Source organism: Apium graveolens, chromosome 8, assembly GCF_009905375.1.
Source record: "Apium graveolens cultivar Ventura chromosome 8, ASM990537v1, whole genome shotgun sequence".
Lineage (NCBI taxonomy): Eukaryota > Viridiplantae > Streptophyta > Magnoliopsida > Apiales > Apiaceae > Apium > Apium graveolens.
This window is the reverse complement of record NC_133654.1, coordinates 69323216-69342203: the sequence shown is the minus strand read 5'-3', so window position 1 is coordinate 69342203 and position 18988 is coordinate 69323216. Positions and strand designations below refer to the sequence as shown.

The 18988-nt window shown below is 37.2% G+C and overlaps 1 protein-coding gene across 1 annotated transcript; it reads left to right on the top strand.

Annotated features, from left to right (window-relative positions):
- The first annotated feature begins 5283 nt into the window (after positions 1-5283).
- On the top strand, positions 5284-7095 carry LOC141679674 (uncharacterized). Its single transcript, XM_074486111.1, has 4 exons — positions 5284-5287; positions 5507-5788; positions 6102-6431; positions 6686-7095. Exons 1-4 carry the CDS (start codon positions 5284-5286, stop codon positions 7093-7095), a joined length of 1026 nt encoding a protein of 341 aa, XP_074342212.1.
- The last annotated feature ends 11893 nt before the right edge of the window (positions 7096-18988 follow it).

Sequence of the window (18988 nt, the reverse complement as noted above, 5' to 3'; positions counted from 1 at the left end):
TAACAGTATCAGACTTTGCATCATACTTTACACTAGAAGGAATTAAAGCAACTTTCTTCAAAGAAGGTTTTATCTGATAATAATCATAGTACAAACTATGATATTCCTTACAAGTATAAATGGAATGCCATATACTACCACAATGAAAATAAGGATTTTGTGGCTTAAACCTAACAGACTGACTCTTAACTCCTGACTTAGAAGGTAAGGAGTTTATATTCTTATTCTTTCTGCAAAAAGAAGCCAGATGGTTAGAGTTTCCACAGTTATAGCATTTCTTTCTAAGAGCATTAGGAACAGGCATATAATTGTTGCTTTTATTCACACCTTCCTTTCCATTCCTATTTTTCCTAGCTTCCTTTACCTTGTTTACACTGGTAATCTCTTTCAGCTTATGTTTAAGCTGCTTCTTAGTCATTAAGCCTATGTTAACTTCAGTTGGTTTATCCTGTTCTAATTTGTCAGAAGTTGACTCTGCTATCACTTCTGTCTCAATATCTTTCATCTTTTCAGAATCAGACTTTACAGTTTTAGCTACAAACTTAACAGGATTTACCTTTGGCTTAGTAGTCTGTTTAGCAATAATTGGCTTAACTTGTTCAGTTCCTTTTTCACTTTTCTCATCTCCATAACCTAAGCCCTCTTTCCAGTTTCCACTACTTAAATTATCTTGAGTTGCTCTTCCAGAGTTAGTCCAAATCCTGATAATCTCTCTCTCCTTTTCTAACTCAGTTTTTAGAGATTTATTCATTTTTAGCACTTCATCTCTAACATAAAAGGCATCATCTCTATCCTTCTGAGTTTGATGGAACATAACTAACTTTTTTTCTAAATAATCATTCCTCTTTTTAAAAGTAAGATTTTCAGAAGTTAATCTCTCACATGTTAAAGTTTGATCTCTGTAACTAATAAACATGGTTTTAAGATATAATCTCAACTCAGTAATATCATCAGTATGAAAGGCATAAGTTGTTTGAGGTACCTTTAACTCAGCAGCATCAGAACTACTATCAGCATTTGCCATCAATGCATAGTTCTCCTCATCTTCAGAATTTGAGGTGTCTGTCCTGCTTTTCTTCTTTGTGATAAGAGCCGTGCCTTTGTCACTCTTTCCTTTCTTGCAGTCAGGAGATATGTGGCCTTTCTCACCACGGTTGTAGTATTTGACATTTGAGTAATCTCCTCTGTCAGACTTTCCTCCTTTGCCTTCAGATTTTATGAAGCCCTTCTTATCAGAACTTCTTCCTTTCCTGGAAAACTTCTTTCCCTTTATGAATTTCCTGTAGGCTATCTTTGTGACACCCTTCACCATAAGAGCACACAGCTTCATCATCTCTTCATCAGCATCTACTTAGGTAGAATTTCAGTTTCTGAATCATCATCATCAGAACTTGATGATTCTGAATCAAACTTTATGATGAGAGCCTTTCCTATATCTTTCTTTGAGGCAGCCACTTTAGGGGATTCCTCCTCAGCTTAAAGAGCAACTGTGCTTGACTTTATTCCATGCCTCTTGCTTCTTTGATCCATCTCAAGTTCATGTGTCTTGAGCATACCATAAATTTCATCAAGAGTAGTTTCATCAAGAGCATAGTTGTCTCTTATAGTAGTTGACTTCAAATCCCAACTTTCAGGAAGAGCTAAAAGGAATTTAAGATTTGAATCTTCAAGATCATATTCCTTGTCCACCAGTGACAGATCATTCAAGAGTTTGACAAATCTGTCATATAAACTAGTTAATGACTCATCAGCTTTTGAGTCAAAGTGCTCATACTCTTGAGTGAGTATAATCCTCCTGTTCTTCTTGATTGCATCAGTTCCCTGACACCTTATTTCCAAAGCATCCCATATCTCCTTTGCAGTCTTGCATTGAATTACCCTATTTGACATGACATTATCAATGACACTATGCAGCAAATGCCTTACCTTTGCATCCTTGGCAATAGATAAGGTATCTTCAGCTGTGTATTTACTTTTCTCCTTTGGTATGGTCTTTTCTGGGTAATCTGCAACTACAACAGAGAGCTTGGTTGGCTTATGCGTTCCTTCATAAATTCTGTCAAGGTATTCTGGATCTGTAGCTTCCAGAAACATAACCATCTTCACTTTCCATATAGGATTCTCAGAAGGTCTCAGTATGGGAACCCTGATAGTCTCATATCGACTGTGGGTTTGAGTCTTTGGAGTTTCTTCAGTTTTGTCGGGCTTGGTTGGATTTTCTGCTTCTTCAGACATGATTGTTTTGGATCTTTACTGTATGTGTATTAACAGATAGGCTCTGATACCACTTGTTAGGTCACATAACACTGTAGAAGGAGGTTGAATACAGTGTAAAATACAATCAAATCGATTTAAAACACAAGTAACAGATAACATATGTATTTGATATAATAAACTCTGTTATAATGGAACTGTTCTCTTTAAGTGATGAAAAAATATTACGAGAGCTGCTAGGTTACAATGTATGATCTTCTCGATGATCGTAACTCTTATAGAGTAAACCTATGTCTGTGTTTATATAGACACACAGTTACAAGATAACTTCTAATTGATATGGAATATAATCCTGTCTCCTAAAATATATCAATCAGATATTTTATATAATTCTTCTAATCCTCTAACTCTTTCCATGCATATCTTCTTCTTGTATTAGTCTCGATCTTCTTTCCTGTAAATTAGCTTCCTTCCTTAACTGTTAGTCCTCCAGTACTTAAGTTCTGATATCCATCTTCTGATATTATCTTCTGATAATCTAAGTCCTGATATTCTTAAGTCCTGACTTCCAGTAAGTCCTGATTCCAGTAAGAACTGATATTTCCTGTTAGTTAAGATCTGAAAACTCAACATGAAATACATTAGACATGACATCTCAAATATATCCAACAAGCTCTACAAGGCAAGTACCCCTAAACAAATCTTTTACTGTTCAGTAATATATGAATACTTGTTGATTTAAATTACGTAGTGGAAAAGAACATTTTAAGTTACGTATCCCACGTATTTAAAATATCTTATTTAAATTATGTTTTGGGGAAAAGCAACTTCTGAAAATGCCTATCTCTAAATTATGAATAAAATTGGAAAGGTTTTGGAAAGTGTGTTGTGATAAATTATTTTAAAAAGAGATATGTATAAATGATTTTAGAAACTGGATAAAACAGATCAGATATTGGATGGTTGCGTAAGAGACCCGTAACGGCCCAACGGGTTTGCGTAAGAGGCTAAGTCGGTTGCCCGCCCTATTTGAACCGCTTAGTCCAGCGTGACAGAGACCTAGCTAGTCTCTGAGTTCCGGAACATGTTATGGTGGGATAGACTGATCAGATGTCCCTAGGATTCATTCAGTATATATATATATATATATATATATATATATATATATATATATATATCTGATTTTGGTTTTGTGGTTCCCGTAACGGAACAAATGATATTGTGGTTCCTGTAATGGAACAGTAGATTTGGAAATGAATATATCATGCTAAAATTGGAGTCTGTTATTCACATACAACACACGACTGATGATACATTTTACAGAGCATGCTAGTTGTTGATATCCAGTTTATACCCGTTTTAGAGTTTTCCTAATGATTTATGATTTCGGTTCCTATAACTGTTTTTCATAAACTGCTTTACTTGTTATTCACATAGTGGTACTACTGAGCAATTAATTGCTCACCCTTGCAGCTTGTTTTGTCTATATATATTGCAGATTCCTAGGAGACCTATCTGACATAGTTAGGGCATATTTCCAGTCCCTCTCGGTCCCGTATCCTCCGAGGTAGTTTGTGTCAGACCATATATGGTCTGATGAGTTGTTGTAATAAGTTAGAGTGTCAGACTTGTTGAATAAGTTTGGTTGTATAATTTTGTAACCTAAGTCATACTTAAACCTGACAAAAGTTTTGGTAATAAGGGGTTCGTGTTTATGTATTTATGTTAATTCAGGTTGTATTATGTTATTGTTATTGTTGTTAGTGACGTCAAGTCCTGACCCTGGGGTTGATGCCGTCACAGGTTGGTATCAGAGTTACAGGTTTTAGTCCCTGATTTACGTTAGGAGTAGAGTCAGAAAGGTGTAGAAATTGTTTCCTAAAGTGTGAGTTAGCAACTCATTTAGAGGAGCAAACCTAAGAGTCGGTCGAGGGTTTCGAAGGCGTGACCCTGACATTTATTGATGTTTGTTGGAACTGCCCTAACCTTATTATGTTTTTCCTGTAAATTTATATTGTTGACAGTGGCCTATAGTGATATCTAGTTCTCCCTCCCGAGAGAACAGATCTGATTCTGATAGCTCAGACTCCGAGAGGACTCTTGATGTTGTTGCCAAGGAGACTCCCCTTCCACCTCCACCTGCCACTCACTCTGGACCTAGTGACATCACTGGACTGAGTGCTCGACCCCAATAGGTTTGGCGCTCTATACATGCTGTTAGAGACTTTTCTTCAGGATGTGGACCTAGCAGTGCATTATCCAGACCACCGGTGTCACATGTTCATACTTCGGGTACCTCTTCTCCTATTCCTTATCATGTGCATCAGGCCGTTAATAGGGCCTTAATTCAAGAGCAGAGTCCTGACCTGGCCGCGCACTTAGACCGTGTACCTGTTGGTCCCTACCAGGGAGTACTTGTACCTTCTCCAAACATCCAGGCTCGATTGAGAGCCCTCACTCAGTCAGCCATTGAACAGGCTAGGAATATTGATCTTTTCATCAGTTGGAAGACCAGAGTAGTTCAGTATCAGGGTCTAGTTGATTGGTTGGTATTTGAGTTAGGGGTTATGGGAGGCAGTGGCTAGATGGTAGACTTATGGGTTAGTAGTTGTCAGAACTCGGATGCCTGTGTCCTTAGAGTTCTGTAGTATAGTTCATATATTAGGCGGAGGCTGCTATGACAACCAAATTTTGTTGTCTATTCAGTTTTATTATCAGTATTTTACTATAACTGTTTAGTTGGATATTTCGTATTGCTGTTGTACTATAATCTGTTATATAGAATTTGTTGTTCAATTTTTATAAAACTTTTGCACTGTTATTATTGTTGTTATTGTTATTCTTGTATTTGTTGCTGGTCTTGTTAAATTTAGCCATCCATTATGGATGGACCCCAATTAAATAAGGATGGGAATATTTTTAGCAGCATTCTCCTGACACATAAAAAATGTTGCTACCCGGGGGCAAATTTTTTCATATTAAAACTATTTGGTGTGTTTCAGGAGAATGCCGCCCAAGTAGAATATCCCATCCAATTCCTTTAGTAGAGAGTCTGTTGGGGGCCCATCCATGGGTAAGTTTCTAGATTTGTTGCAGCAACAGTCTAATCAGATGGCTCAACAGCAAGAACAATTCCAGCAGCAGCAACAACAATTTCTGCAACAGCAGCAATTCATACAAAAACAGCACCAACAAATCCAATAACAACAACTGCAGCTTTAGCAGCAATACCAGCAGAGTGAGCTAAACCAAACGATTAGTTTTAAATCCTTTCGGTCTGTTAAGCCCCCAGACTTTAAGGGCGAAGTGGACCCTATTGCTGCCAGGATTTGGCTTAAGGAAATCGAAAAGGCTTTTACCTTCATTCAAGTAAATGATGATCTTAAGGCAGATTATGCGAGTTATTTTCTGAAGGGTGAAGCAAATTATTGGTGGGAGTCCACTCGTGCCTTGGAAAAAGAGGGTCCTGTTCCTTGGACCAGGTTCACGGAATTGTTCTTGGAAAAATATTTTCCAGATTGTTTACAGAACCAGTTGGAAGTTGAGTTTCTAGAATTGAAAGAAGGTGAAAGGAGTATGTCAGAATATGAGGTCAAGTTTACGGAATTGACCTGATTAGTTCCTGAGTATGTGAGTACGGAGACCCAGAAAGTAAGAAGGTTTCTACAAGGGTTGAAGCCTGAAATTTACAGTGGAGTTGTGGCTTTGCAACTCAAGACATATCCTTCCATAGTTCAAGGGACCCTAGTAATTGAGAGTGATCAGAAGTTGGCCGTCAAGGAAAAGGGTTATAAAAAGAGGAAGTTCGAGGGTGTTACGGACAAGGCGAATTAAGAAAAATCCAGTCAGAAGTTTTTGAAGCGGTTTGGCCGAAATATGAATAAAAGATTCAGGAGACAGGGTTTTCCCCAGGCTAGGAAAAGTGCCACCTCATTTGCTTCTACTTCAACTCAGTCAGTCAGGCCAGGAGTGGAATGTAAGTTGTGTGGCAAGAGGCACAGTGGCCAGTGTAGGAAGGACGTTCAATGTTTCAAATGTGATCAGAACTACTTGCTTTGAGTGTGGTAAGGTTGGACATATTTCCAGGAATTGTAGGACTGCTACTCAAGGCAGCATAGGAGGTAGTGCATCCCAAGGACCGGCATCTAGCACGGCTAAAGCCAGAACCTTTAAGATGACCAAAAGGTCCAATGCTCGGGACTTGGATGTAGTTGCTGGTACGCTTTCTCTCAATTCTGTACATGTTAAAGTTTTATTTGATTCAGGAGCGAAGTCCTTTATATAAAAGGAATGTATGGGTAAAATGGATTTAATGTTGGAAGACTTAGCTGAGCCCTAGACCATAAAGTGGCCAATCATGATAGAGTTTCAGTGAGTCAATTATGTCCTAAGTGTTAACAAGGAATCCACGAGCATTCTTTTTCGGCTGACCTAATACCCTTTGAGCTAGGAGAATTTGATGTGATTCTAGGTATGGATTGGTTGTCCCAACATAAGGCGAATATTAACTGTAAGAAAAAGAAGATTTTAATGTTTACAGAGGATAATATCAGGGTAAATTATCAAGGACAAAAGCAGGAAAAGAAATTTCTTTCGATACTGAAGGCAAAGAAACTGTTAAGACAAGGATGCGAGGCTTACTTATACCATATTATAGACACTGAGAAAGAGGCACCTAATATGGACGAGATTCCAATAGTAAGGGAATTTCCGGACGTCTTCTCAGACGAGTTGCCAGGATTGCCACCAGACTGTGAGATTGATTTTTCTATTGACCTAGTTCCTGGAGCAGAACTAGTTTCAAAGGATTTATATCATATGGCCCCCGTAGAGATGAAGGAATTAGCTAAGCAACTTAGGAATTGTTGGATAAAGGTGTGATTAGGCTAAGTATATCACCGTGGGGTGCACTAGTGTTAATTGTAAAGAAGAAGGACGAATGTAAGAGGTTGTGTATTAATTATCAGGAGTTAAATAAGTTGACCATCAAGAATAAGTATCCCTTACCCATGATTGATGATTTGTTTGACAAGCTTAAGGGAGCGTGCTATCTCTCGAAGATTGATTTAAGATCGGGCTATCATCAGTTGAAAATCAAGCCTAAAGATATACCAAAGACTACATTCAGAACCAGATATGGACATTATGAGTTCCTGGTGATGTCATTTGGATTGACCAATGTACCAGAAGCTTTCATGGATTTAATGAATAGAGTGTATAAAGAGTACTTGGATAGGTTTGTTATTGTATTTATTGATGGCATCCTCATCTACTCAAAGACTAAAGAAGATCATGCTGAACATCTGAGGATTGGCCTACAAAGGCTGTGAGAGAAGCAGTTGTATGCTAAGTTTTCAAAGTGTGAATTTTGGTTGGATGAAGTTCAGTTTTTAGGTCATGTAGTGGGTAAGGATGGTATTAAGGTGGATCCTGTAAAGATTGAGGTTGTATCCAAGTGAGAACAACCAAAGACCCTGACAGAACTTAGAAGTTTTCTTGGATTAGCAGGTTACTATCGGAGATTTATAAAAGACTTTGCCAAGATTGCGACTCGATTAACCAAGTTAGCCAGAAAGAATTTGTTTGAACGGAGAAATATGAAGAAAGTTTCCAGGAGTTGAAGAAGAGGTTAGTAACATCTCTAGTGCTAGCATTGCCGGATGAAACGGAAAATTTCATGATTTACAGTGATGCTTCTTTGAAAGGTTTAGGCTGTGTGTTGATGTAACATGATAACGTTACTGCCTATGCATCCAGACAGTTAAAACCTCATGAGTAGAAATATCCAGTGTATGACTTGGAGTTAGCAGCGATAATGTTCGCGTTGAAGCTCTGGAGACACTACTTATATGGAGAAAAATGCGAGATCTATACGGACCATAAAAGTTTAAAATACATATTCACCCAGAAGGATCTAAATATGAGACAACAGAGATGGTTAGAATTGATTAAGGATTATGTTTGTTCTATTAATTACCACCCAGGCAAAACCAATGTAGTGGCAGATGCCTTGAGGAGAAAGGAAATATTGAATGCCATTTTGATTGCTGAAGAATTAGCAAAGGAATTAGAAAAGCTAGAAACTGAAGTTCGAATGCCAGGAGGTAGTAAGGAGCAATTGTATGAGATCAATTTTAAGCCAGAATTGATGGAAAGAATTAGAAAGTGTTAAGAAAAGGTTATGAATCAAGGATTGGATAGTTTAACCGGGGAAGAAGTTTGTACTCAAAAGGATAGCAAAGGTATGTTTAGGTTTTCCTTGAGAATATGGATCCCCAATGTGACCGAATTGAAGAATGAGATTTTACCAGAAGCCCATAATTTTAAGTTTTCTATTCACCTTGGGAGCACTAAGATGTATCAAGATCTGAGGAAGAACTTTTGGTGGCCTAGAATGAAAAAGGAGATAGCGGATTGGGTTAGTAAATGTCACACTTGCCAAAAAGTAAAAGCAGAACATCAAAGGCCAAGTGGATTGTTACAACCCATAGAGATACCACAGTAGAAATAGGAAGAAATCACAATGGATTTTGTACCAGGACTACCAAGGACGAAATCGAATCATGATTCTATTTGGGTAATTGTTGATAGGTTGACAAAGTTTGCACATTTTCTCCTGATCAATAAAAGATATTCTTTGGATAAGCTAGTCAAGATGTATTTTGATGAAATTGTGACCAAGCATGGAGTCCCTGTTTCGATTGTATCTGACCAAGATCCAAGGTTCAACTCGAGGTTTTGGACGAAATTCCAGGAATGTTTCGGGACTAAATTGAAAATGAGTACCGCTTATGCTTTAGATTTTAAAGGAAATTAGGATGATCACCTACCATTGAATGAGTTTTCCTATAATAATAGCTATCATACTAGTATAGGAATGCCACCCTACGAAGCATTGTATGGACGTAAGTGTAGGTCCCCACTTTATTGGGATGAAGTGGGAGAAAAAAATTGTTAGGTCCTGAGTTAGTGCAACAAACCAAGGATGTAGTAGTATTGATTCAGAGAAGATTAGAAGCAGCTCTAGATAGATCGAAAAATAACACAGACTTGCATCGTGTTACATATTGAATTCTCAATGATCAGAAGAAGCTCAGGATCTGGCTGTTCGGGTGTCATCAGTATCTGATATATCGTCAGGATTTAATACATCATCAGTATTTGGACGTCATCAGTATTTGAATTCAGTCTGCTTTAAGGAATTGTTCTATTCCTTATAATGTGGAGCAGATATCTTTTACGTCTGAGTTATAGGACTTTATCTATTCAGTTGAAGATATGTATCAGTTTCAGTTAGTTTTTGATAATGCATATCTTAGATTGATTTGTTGTAGCTATGTAGTATATAAATACAGTTTAGGTCATCACTTAGTGTATCGATCTCGAGTATCATTCGGCCTAGCAGCTCTCAAGAACATCAGTATTTCTTGAGAGGATTTTGTAACAGTTTTTATCAGAAATATAAAAAGTTGTTATATTTTATTACTTGTTCGAAACATTTATACAATTGTATCCAACCCCCTTAAACAATTGTATCTTCACTGGGCAACAATTGATATCAGAGCTCACTGATAAATTTACAATCAGAAACGATCTAAACATGTCTCTGAACAAGTATGAAAGCATTAAAATTCCCATTCTGAAAAAGACTGAATATCCAACATGGAAGGTGAAGATGCTCATGCTCCTGGAAGCTACAGATCCAGATTATCTCGATGTAATCAATGATGGACCTTTCATGCCAATAAAACTGGTGCCTGCAACTCCTACTGTTGCTGAACATTATCAGCTGAAGGAGAAGACTGAGTGGACACCAGAAGAGAAAGTAGCTGTGCAGAAAGATGCAAAGGTAAGAAACATTTTGCATAACAGTCTTGATTCTGTGATGTTAAACAGGGTTATAGCCTACAAGACTGCCAAAGAGATCTAGGATGCTCTTGAAACTCAATGTCAAGGAACCATGGCCATCAAGAAGAACAGAAGGGCTGTTCTGATTCAAGAATATGAACACTTTGAGGCCAAGCCTGATGAAAGTCTCACTGACATCTATGACAGATTTCTGACCCTGCTCAACAATCTGTCTTTGGTGGGAAAGGTGTATGATTGAGAGGATTCAAACACCAAGTTTTTGAGAGCTTTGAGTGAAGAATGGGAGACTCAGACTTCAATCATACGACATCAGTATGATCTGGAAGTAATTACTCTGGATGAAGTCTATGGCATGTTGAGAACTCATGATTTGGTGGTTTAACAAAGGAGGGAGAGGAAAAGCAACAAAGGGAAATCTGTTGTTTTGAAAGTAAATGATAAAGATTCAAAAGAAAAGTCTGTTGGAGCTGTACGAAAGAAGAACAATTTTCCAAAATCAGATACTGATGATTCATCATCAAATCTTGATGATGATACTGATTCTGAAACTGATGAGAACATGACAGATTCTGATGTCATGCAAATGGCCGCATTGCTGGTTAAGGGCTTCAGGAGAATACAATTCAGGAAGTCTAAGAACAACAAAAGCTTCAGGAAAGAAGTTCACTGGAGGTGAAAGGAAGTCATCTGGGAGAAAAGATGGAAAGGACTCTAAAGCTGGAAAGGTAGATAGGACAAAGATCAAGTGTTACAATTGTGACAAACCTGGTCACTTTGCCTCAGAGTGCCAGAAAACAAAGCATGATAAAGGAAAGAACAAAGCCCTGATCACTTCAAGCAAGAATTGGATGGACTCTTCTGATTCTGAAAATGATTACACATGCTATGCACTGATGGTTGGCTTTGATGATCATGCTTCCTCCGAGTCTAAGGTACAAACTCCTTTCTTCTCTTTTGATATTGAGAATATATTTGAGTTGAAATCTATTCTTAAATCTTTGCATGGTAATTTTAAGAATAAGACTCTAGAAAATGATAGACTTATAACAGAAATTGAGATCTTGAAATCCAGGAATGAACAGTTAGAGTCTGACTTAATAAATTAGATAGATTTGAAGAAAGAATTTGAGAGAGCTAAACATACAGTAAAAATTCTTGAGGCTAGATAAAGTATGTTAGAAAAAGATCTAGAAAATGAGAGAAAAACCCTTAAAGCCTGGACTGATTCAGGCAAAAAGGTCCATGAGACAATCTCAAAGAAAAACTGGAAAGAATGCCTAGGCTATAAAGATGGAGTTAAGGATGTTGACACTGAAAATAAAATTAACCTTAAAACTCCTGTTAAGTTTATCTCTTCAGAAGCTGATGAACCCAAATCCACTTTTGAAAAGGGTTCAACATCAGTATCACAAGAAAAACTGGTAAGTGATAAAACTCAAAGAAAGCAAAGCAAGGAAACCATTAAGTCTGTTAAGAAAGAAAAGAACATAGGACTTTTGTCAGCAAGACAATTGAAAAAGAAATTATCCGAGGTTACTGACAAACCTCAAGTAAAAAGTCCTAAAAGAAACAGGAATGGTAAGCAAGGTATTTCTAAGGATTCAAATTACAATGTTGTTCCCAATGCTCCTAGAAAAACTTGTTTTAACTGTGGAAATACTAATCATCTTGTTATTGATTGCAGGAGGAATAAGAAAATGAAAACTGCTATTCCTGAGTCTGATGTTAGGGGCAGATCAGTATTTTATAAACCACAAAATCCTTATTTTCATTATGGTAGTAGCTGGCATTCGATTCAAACTTGTAGTTCTTATCATAAGTTGTATCACAATTGTTATGAACCTTTGCCTAAGTTTAATAAAGTTGCTTGTGTGCTTAATTCTGTTGGTTTTACTAAATCTACTTATGATAAGACAAATCCTGACAAAGGAAAAAATGTCAAAAGTACTCCTGACACACAAAGGCTTAACTTGTCCAAAAAGAGGGCCCAACAAGTGTGGGTCCTTAAAAATCCTTCTAATTGATTATTTTTCTGATTGCAGGATAACAAGAAAAATACACTTGTCTTGGATAGTGGATGTTCAGGATACATGACTGGAAATAAATCCCTGTTGTCAGAATTTGAGAAGAAGGCTGGCCCAGATGTATCTTATGGAGATGGAAATGTAGGACACACTCTAGGATATGGCAACTTGATAATTGGAAAGGTAGCAATAGAGAATGTAGCTCTGGTGGATGGACTGAAGCATAATCTTCTGAGCATCAGTCAAATCACTGACAGAGGTTATCATGCTGTATTCTATGACTCACACTGTGAAGTTGTTCATAATAAGTCAAAGAAAACTGTCTTGATAGGATATAGACATGGTAACATATATGAAGAAAGGCTACATGAAAGTCTTGAAAAGGAAGCTACTTGCCTTATCTCTAAGGCATCAGTAGATGAGAGCTGGAACTGGCATAAGAAGCTCTCACATCTCAACTTCAATTCAATCAATGAACTTGCCAAGAAGGAGCTTGTAAGAGGATTGCCAAACATGCTATACTCATCTGATGGTCTTTGTGATGCTTGCCAAAAGTCCAAACAAAGAAGAGTATCTTTCAAAAGCAAAACTGAATTCTCCATTTCTGAGCCATATCACATGCTACATCTAGACCTCTTTGGACCAGTAAACATAATGTCCATCAACAAGAAAAGGTACACACTTGTAATTGTTGATGATTTCACTAGATATACATGGGTTTATTTTCTACATAGGAAGGATGAAACTCCATAAATTCTTCTGGACCACATAAGGCAAATTGAAAATGGATCCACTCATAAGGTGAAAATTCTGAGAAATGATAATGTCACTGAATTCAAGAACTCAAAAATGGAGGAATTCTGCAAGTACAAAGGCATAGAACAACAATTCTTAGCTCCTGGTACACCTCAACAAAATGGTGTTGTTGAGAGGAAGAACAAAACCTTGATTGAAGCTGGCAGAACTCTGCTAGAAGAAGCGAAACTACCCACTTACTTTTGGGCTGAAGCAGTAAACACATAATGTTATACTCAGAATATCACTCTGATAAACAGACATGGTGTTACTCCTTATCAAATGCTAAAAGAAAAGAAGCCCAGTCTCAAACATCTTCATATTTTTTATGGATGTAAGTGCTTTGTTTGAGAACTCATACTGATCAGCTTGGAAATTTTGAATCAAAGGCTGATGAAGGAATCTTTATTGGATACTCACCATCAAAAGCATACAGAGTGTTCAATCTGAGAAAATACACTGTAGTAGTCTCCATAAATGTATCTTTCGATGATAAGAAGATTCCTAGTTTTGAAGAAGCCACTCATGAAAGCTTAATCTTTGAAAATGAAAATGCATTGTTGGAATCTGGATCAAACTCTAATGAATTGTCAAATCCTGATGATCCAAATCCTAACACTCCTTCAGATTCTGAAGATAATCACTGTACTAACGAACCTGCACATGTTGAGGGGGAGCAACAGCAAGGTTCACCTGATGGTACTAACACCGAAGAATCATCTCAAGATTCTTCTCAATCAAATCTCTCAGAATCTAATGCTAATTCCACATCAAATGAACATGAGTCAAGTCCCAATATTTCATCAGGAGATAACACAACAAATTCAGGGGGAGCCTCAAATGCATTTGATGAGGCATACAATTCAGGGGGAGCATCTAGCTCCAGAAGGACACTTCCCAGTGCCAGAGAATGGAATAAAGATCATACTCCTGATCTGATCATTGGAAATCCTGATGATGGTGTAAAGACAAGAAGTGCAACTCAGAATAAATGTTTATACCATAATCTACTTTCAAAAGAAGAACCAAAGAAAGTAGAAGATGCACTTAAGGATGCAGATTGGGTCATGACTATGCAAGAAGAATTGAATGAGTTCGAAAGAAATGAAGTGTGGAAGCTGGTGCCTAGACCTAAGAACAAGTCAATTGTAGGCACAAAATGGGTCTTTAGAAACAAGGCTGATTCTGATGGAACAATCATCAGAAACAAGGCAAGACTGGTGGCTAAAGGATATTCCCAACATGAAGGTATTGACTATGATGAGACATTTGCTCCTTTTGCTAGGCTGGAAGCAATCAGAGTCTTCTTGGCATATGCTACTCACAAGAAGTTCAAGGTCTTCCAGATGGATGTCAAGAGTGCATTTCTCAATGGAGAACTTGAAGAGGATGTCTATGTTGAACAACCACCAGGATTTGTGGATCCTAAACATCCTGACTATGCTTACAGACTTGATAAAACACTCTATGGGCTGAAGCAAGCACCTAGAGCATGGTATGAAACCCTTGCTCAGTTTCTACTTGAAAGTGGATTCAAAAGAGGCACAATAGATAAAACCCTATTCTATCTGAATAAAGGTAAAGATTTGCTTTTAGTTCAAATTTATGTGGATGATATGTTTTTTGGATCAACTAATCAAACACTGTGATAAGTTTTCAAAGTTGATGCAATCAAGATATCAAATGAGTATGATGGGAGAGATGAGCTACTTCCTAGGCTTGCAGATTAAACAGACCGATAATGGCATCTATATCAATCAGTTTAAGTACACAAGAAATCTACTGAAGAGGTTTAATATTCAAGAAAGTACAACTGAAAGTATTCATTTTACTCCACCGTCGAATTCTATTACTCAGTAATTGTTCCCTGTTTGAAGTAAAATTCACTAAGTTACCTTCTTCATATGAGTGTGTTATACCTATTTCTAAATAGTGAAGCTATAAAACCAGAAGAAATTCTGTGACACAATTCATCATACATAGTTTCACTGTGCACATCTCACGTTCCTCTCTCTCACAAGCTATTCACATCATGACAACGTCTGAAGTTTCACCACTCTTCAGTCAAACCACAATCATTCATGGAAATACATTTGGCACTAACAATTACCTAGCTCTGCTTACACATCAGCAGCTACCATTATCTTTTCATGATATTCAGGATTTTCTACTTTAATGTCCAATTGGGTATGCGCTTACGAATCCTGTTAAGGTGTCATACAGGGCTTTCATGCAGGTCTGGAATACAGCTATGGTAAATTCAACAAACACTGGATTTTTCTTTGAATATAAGGGCCAAAGATATGAAGTTGATGCTGATATTCTGCTTCAAGCCTTGAGATTGTCTGCCCCTAGATGGTGCTCCTAATACTCATACCACTGAGCAACTGTTTGATATGCTAAGGACTTTAGGCTATCAAGGAGAAATCACAACCATTGGAAAACTGGCCAGGACTAAACTGAAAAGAGAGTGGAACTTTTTCTTTGACTGCATCAGTAGGTGTTTCTTGAATAAGACAACAAACTTTGATGCTCTTCCATCTACTTCTCTGAGAATTGGGTACTCTTTTCTTTACTCTGGTAATTTTGATTATGGTAATACTATATTACAGTTCATAATTTCTAGGAGAGCGGATGCTTCAGGAGTAATAGGGTATACTAGATTTTTACAACTGATTTTCAATTTTCTATGCCCTAATGCTATTTTTGACGATGATGAATTACTCCCTGTTTTTCAAATTTCTAAAAAAGCAATCACTGATCACATTAAAAGGGATGAAAAGAATAAATTTTCAGGACCACCCTTTCTTCCTAGAGAGGTCAGGCAATTTATGTTAAGAAATAGACCTACTCCTATAGAAGTGCCTATAAATCATGCACTAGCACCTCTGTCACAATTCCTGATGCTGAGAATCAAGAAACCATCCATCTTGTTTCTAACCCAAGCATATCTTCTTCCAAACAGCAAACACGCCAAACCTCTAAATTAGCCTCCTCTGCTGTCTCACAAAAGACATCAGTTGTAACAAAGAAAAAGTTGTTTAAGAAATCTGTCACATCTGGACAGAAAGCTAAACAAGCCTCACTGAATGAGAGTGAGAAGAAGGAAGACTGCTTTCTAATCAGGAAAAGAAGACTGATCATACAAAATGATTCTGACTTAGATGATCAAATGCCAATAGGGTCCTTATCAAAAATCAAGAAGTCCATTGATCAACATCCTGATGACTTGATTGACACTACTAGAACCAAGGAGCCAACTACTGATGCTAGTGCTATGCTTGACAAGCTTCCAGTAAATGAAGCAACTGCTGAACACAAGTAAACTTCAAAGAGCCAGTGGAAAAGAAAAAGTGAAAAAGTAGTTGGATACATTAGAAAGAAGAAGAAGACTCAGCCTCTTGCCAAGGATGTCAGTACACAAGAACCTAAGTCTCAAAGGGATTTAGCAACTGCAACACATCCAGTCACACAAGAACCATCTTCTCAAAGGGAAGATGCAGACAATGAGGCTGCACATATTATTGTTAATATTGCTCATAGTGATCTTTTTCCTGACTCTGTTCAAAGTACTACAGGAAAAGCAAACTCATCAGGAGATACTGTCAAAGGTGGATGCAATCATAAATGATTCTATTTTTGAGAAGATCACACATGAACCTTCACCAAGCATTGCTGAAGCAGCTCACATATCTCAGACTCCACAAGACCGATTAGTTCAAAGTACTGATGTTGGTCTTTCACCTTCTCCTGACAAATCAAATCCTGATGTTACAACAGCTCCTACTGAGAATTATCCTTCAACTGCACTAGCTACAATTGATGATCCCTTACTGATTGCTAGTTTGTAAAAGCATCCCCATGTGCTGTTTGATCCTCCAATTTCATCACTTCCACTTGAGGACTCATCTTTAGGTATTGCTAACTTCTCATATATTCTCATGTTTGTATGATTATAAATAGTCTCTTCTTTGAGGTTACCTCTATCTATATGACAAGCATACACCTTTTCTCAGCCATCTCTTATTTCTTTGCTAAATGTGTGATTGAGCCTTTCTGTGAGACTGTGTGAAAATATCAGATTAAAAAAATAAAATATTTTTTAAGTGGTAGTTTGAGACAAGAATCTTATAAGTTTTTCTTTACTTATAAAGTTTCTTCTGTGAGAATAATATTACTCTTAAAATTAATACATTGTGTGAGAAGTGATGAGATCACTTGAAAAGAACAGAGAGATTTATGTGTTACCTTGTTTCGGTTTCAAGATCTCATCAGCCACAGGCATCTCTTGCAAAGAATCTGGATAAAGGCAAGGAAATTCTGCCTGACTCTGCAAATTTTTCTAATGGCTTGTCTGATTCTGATAATGACAGTGATGAAGATGATTCTGATGCAGCCCAGCTTAAGTATGCAATTGATGCATCTAAGAAGTCCAATGTTGGTTCTTCTTCGCACTTCAATGAAAATCCCTCTTATTATAATCCTGATGCTGAGTATTTTAGACAGACAGAATGGGACTATAAATGGAGACTTGCAAATTCTTCTATCTCATCTGCTGTTGGCCTGCAACATATTCATCGTGCCTATGATGAAATTCAAACTCCTAATCTAAAGTTGCATCTTAAGGCCTCAACCATTCCTGTTAAAGGAATTCACTCTGATCTTGATGAAATGAAGAAGTCTCATGCTGCTGTCAAGTAGAAAATTGATGGATTTTTGCTTCACACACCCACTCGGCTGAATTCAAAAGTGTGAAAAATACTATCATAGATGTTGTTGAATCTCAACACAGCATGGCTTCTAGAATTTCCTCCTTAGAAGAAAAGGTCTATTCTATAGGTGACAAACTGAATGCTCTGTTTTCTCTTATTACAAATACTAATGCCAAAAAGGGGGAAAAGATAGTTGCTACAAAATGTACACTAGATTATATATAGACAAAGAATAAAAATATTGATGATGATGGTGATAAGAATAATCTAGTTACAGATGTTCAAATTGCTTACATTGCTCAACAACCTCAACATTCCAAGAAGAATGATCCTTCAGGACAAAGGAAGTCTACTAGTGCTTATAAAACCAAGCACAAGGCTACTGCTGGTGCTCCTGAGGATGATGATATTACAATCTCTAATTTAGCAGATGCTAAAGGGTTGTTCTTTCCTTATAGGCATAAGGAAATAGGTGAAGAGATTGTCTTGTATTATAAAGACAAGAAGTTTGAGCAAAAGAATGCTAGGAGTGCTCTTGGGTATATAACTGAAGAATTTCCTGATCTAACACCTGAAGAAGCAGTTATGCAACAAAAGGAGTTAATGGCTCAAATCGAAGCTGAAGCTAACACTTCTAAAGGAAGAGGAAAAAGAGGTGGGAGATCTACAAGAGCTAGAGGAAGAGGAAGAAGAGGAAGAACTTCTAAATCAAGTCAAGTGACTGCATTTAACTCTACTTTTCTGAACTTTCTATCCAGAGAAGGGTATGTTCCTGTACAAGGACATGAAGGACATGAAAAAGATGAATAAGTTTCGAATCCAGAAGAGTTGATTATACCAAGGAAGAAAAGATCAGCCACTGACATTGATCAAAATGATACAACAAATCAGAATGTAACTAATGATGCAGATACAAATCCGGAGGTAAAAGCAGATCCTGATGCTATGAACCTGATAACTGATTTTGACTCTGATGAAAAGGTGATCAAAGAATTAAATGATTCAGCCCTTACTCCAGTAGTCACTTCTCATACTTCAAAGGTTGATGAAAAAGAAAAGGTTGACAGAAGGAAAGCTGATCAAGCATGCAAAGAATATTTGCAGAGAATTTTAAAATCAAAGAGGGAGCTATGGCATAAAATAAAAGGGAAGATTTATGATTTGTCTACAAGTTATGCTCCTCTTGGCAAGAAGGATAGAAGATGGAAAGATATTCATACATTCTATTATTATAAAGGGTTCAAGCATGTTGAATTTGTGTTAGCTGGGTTAAGATATTCTATTTCATAACATGAAGATGTTGATAAGTCCATCAAGAAACTTTCTTGGGTGGAATACAATGAGAAACTGAAACTTATCAAATCTCGAACCAGA

Bases quoted from the DNA above. Each gene is read 5' to 3' on its own strand.
- LOC141679674 (XM_074486111.1), top strand. The intron at 5,789-6,101 runs GTATGTCAGAAT...TATGAATAAAAG, and splicing joins ATTGAAAGAAGGTGAAAGGA to ATTCAGGAGACAGGGTTTTC. The intron at 6,432-6,685 runs GTACGCTTTCTC...ATGTGATTCTAG, and splicing joins GGACTTGGATGTAGTTGCTG to GTATGGATTGGTTGTCCCAA.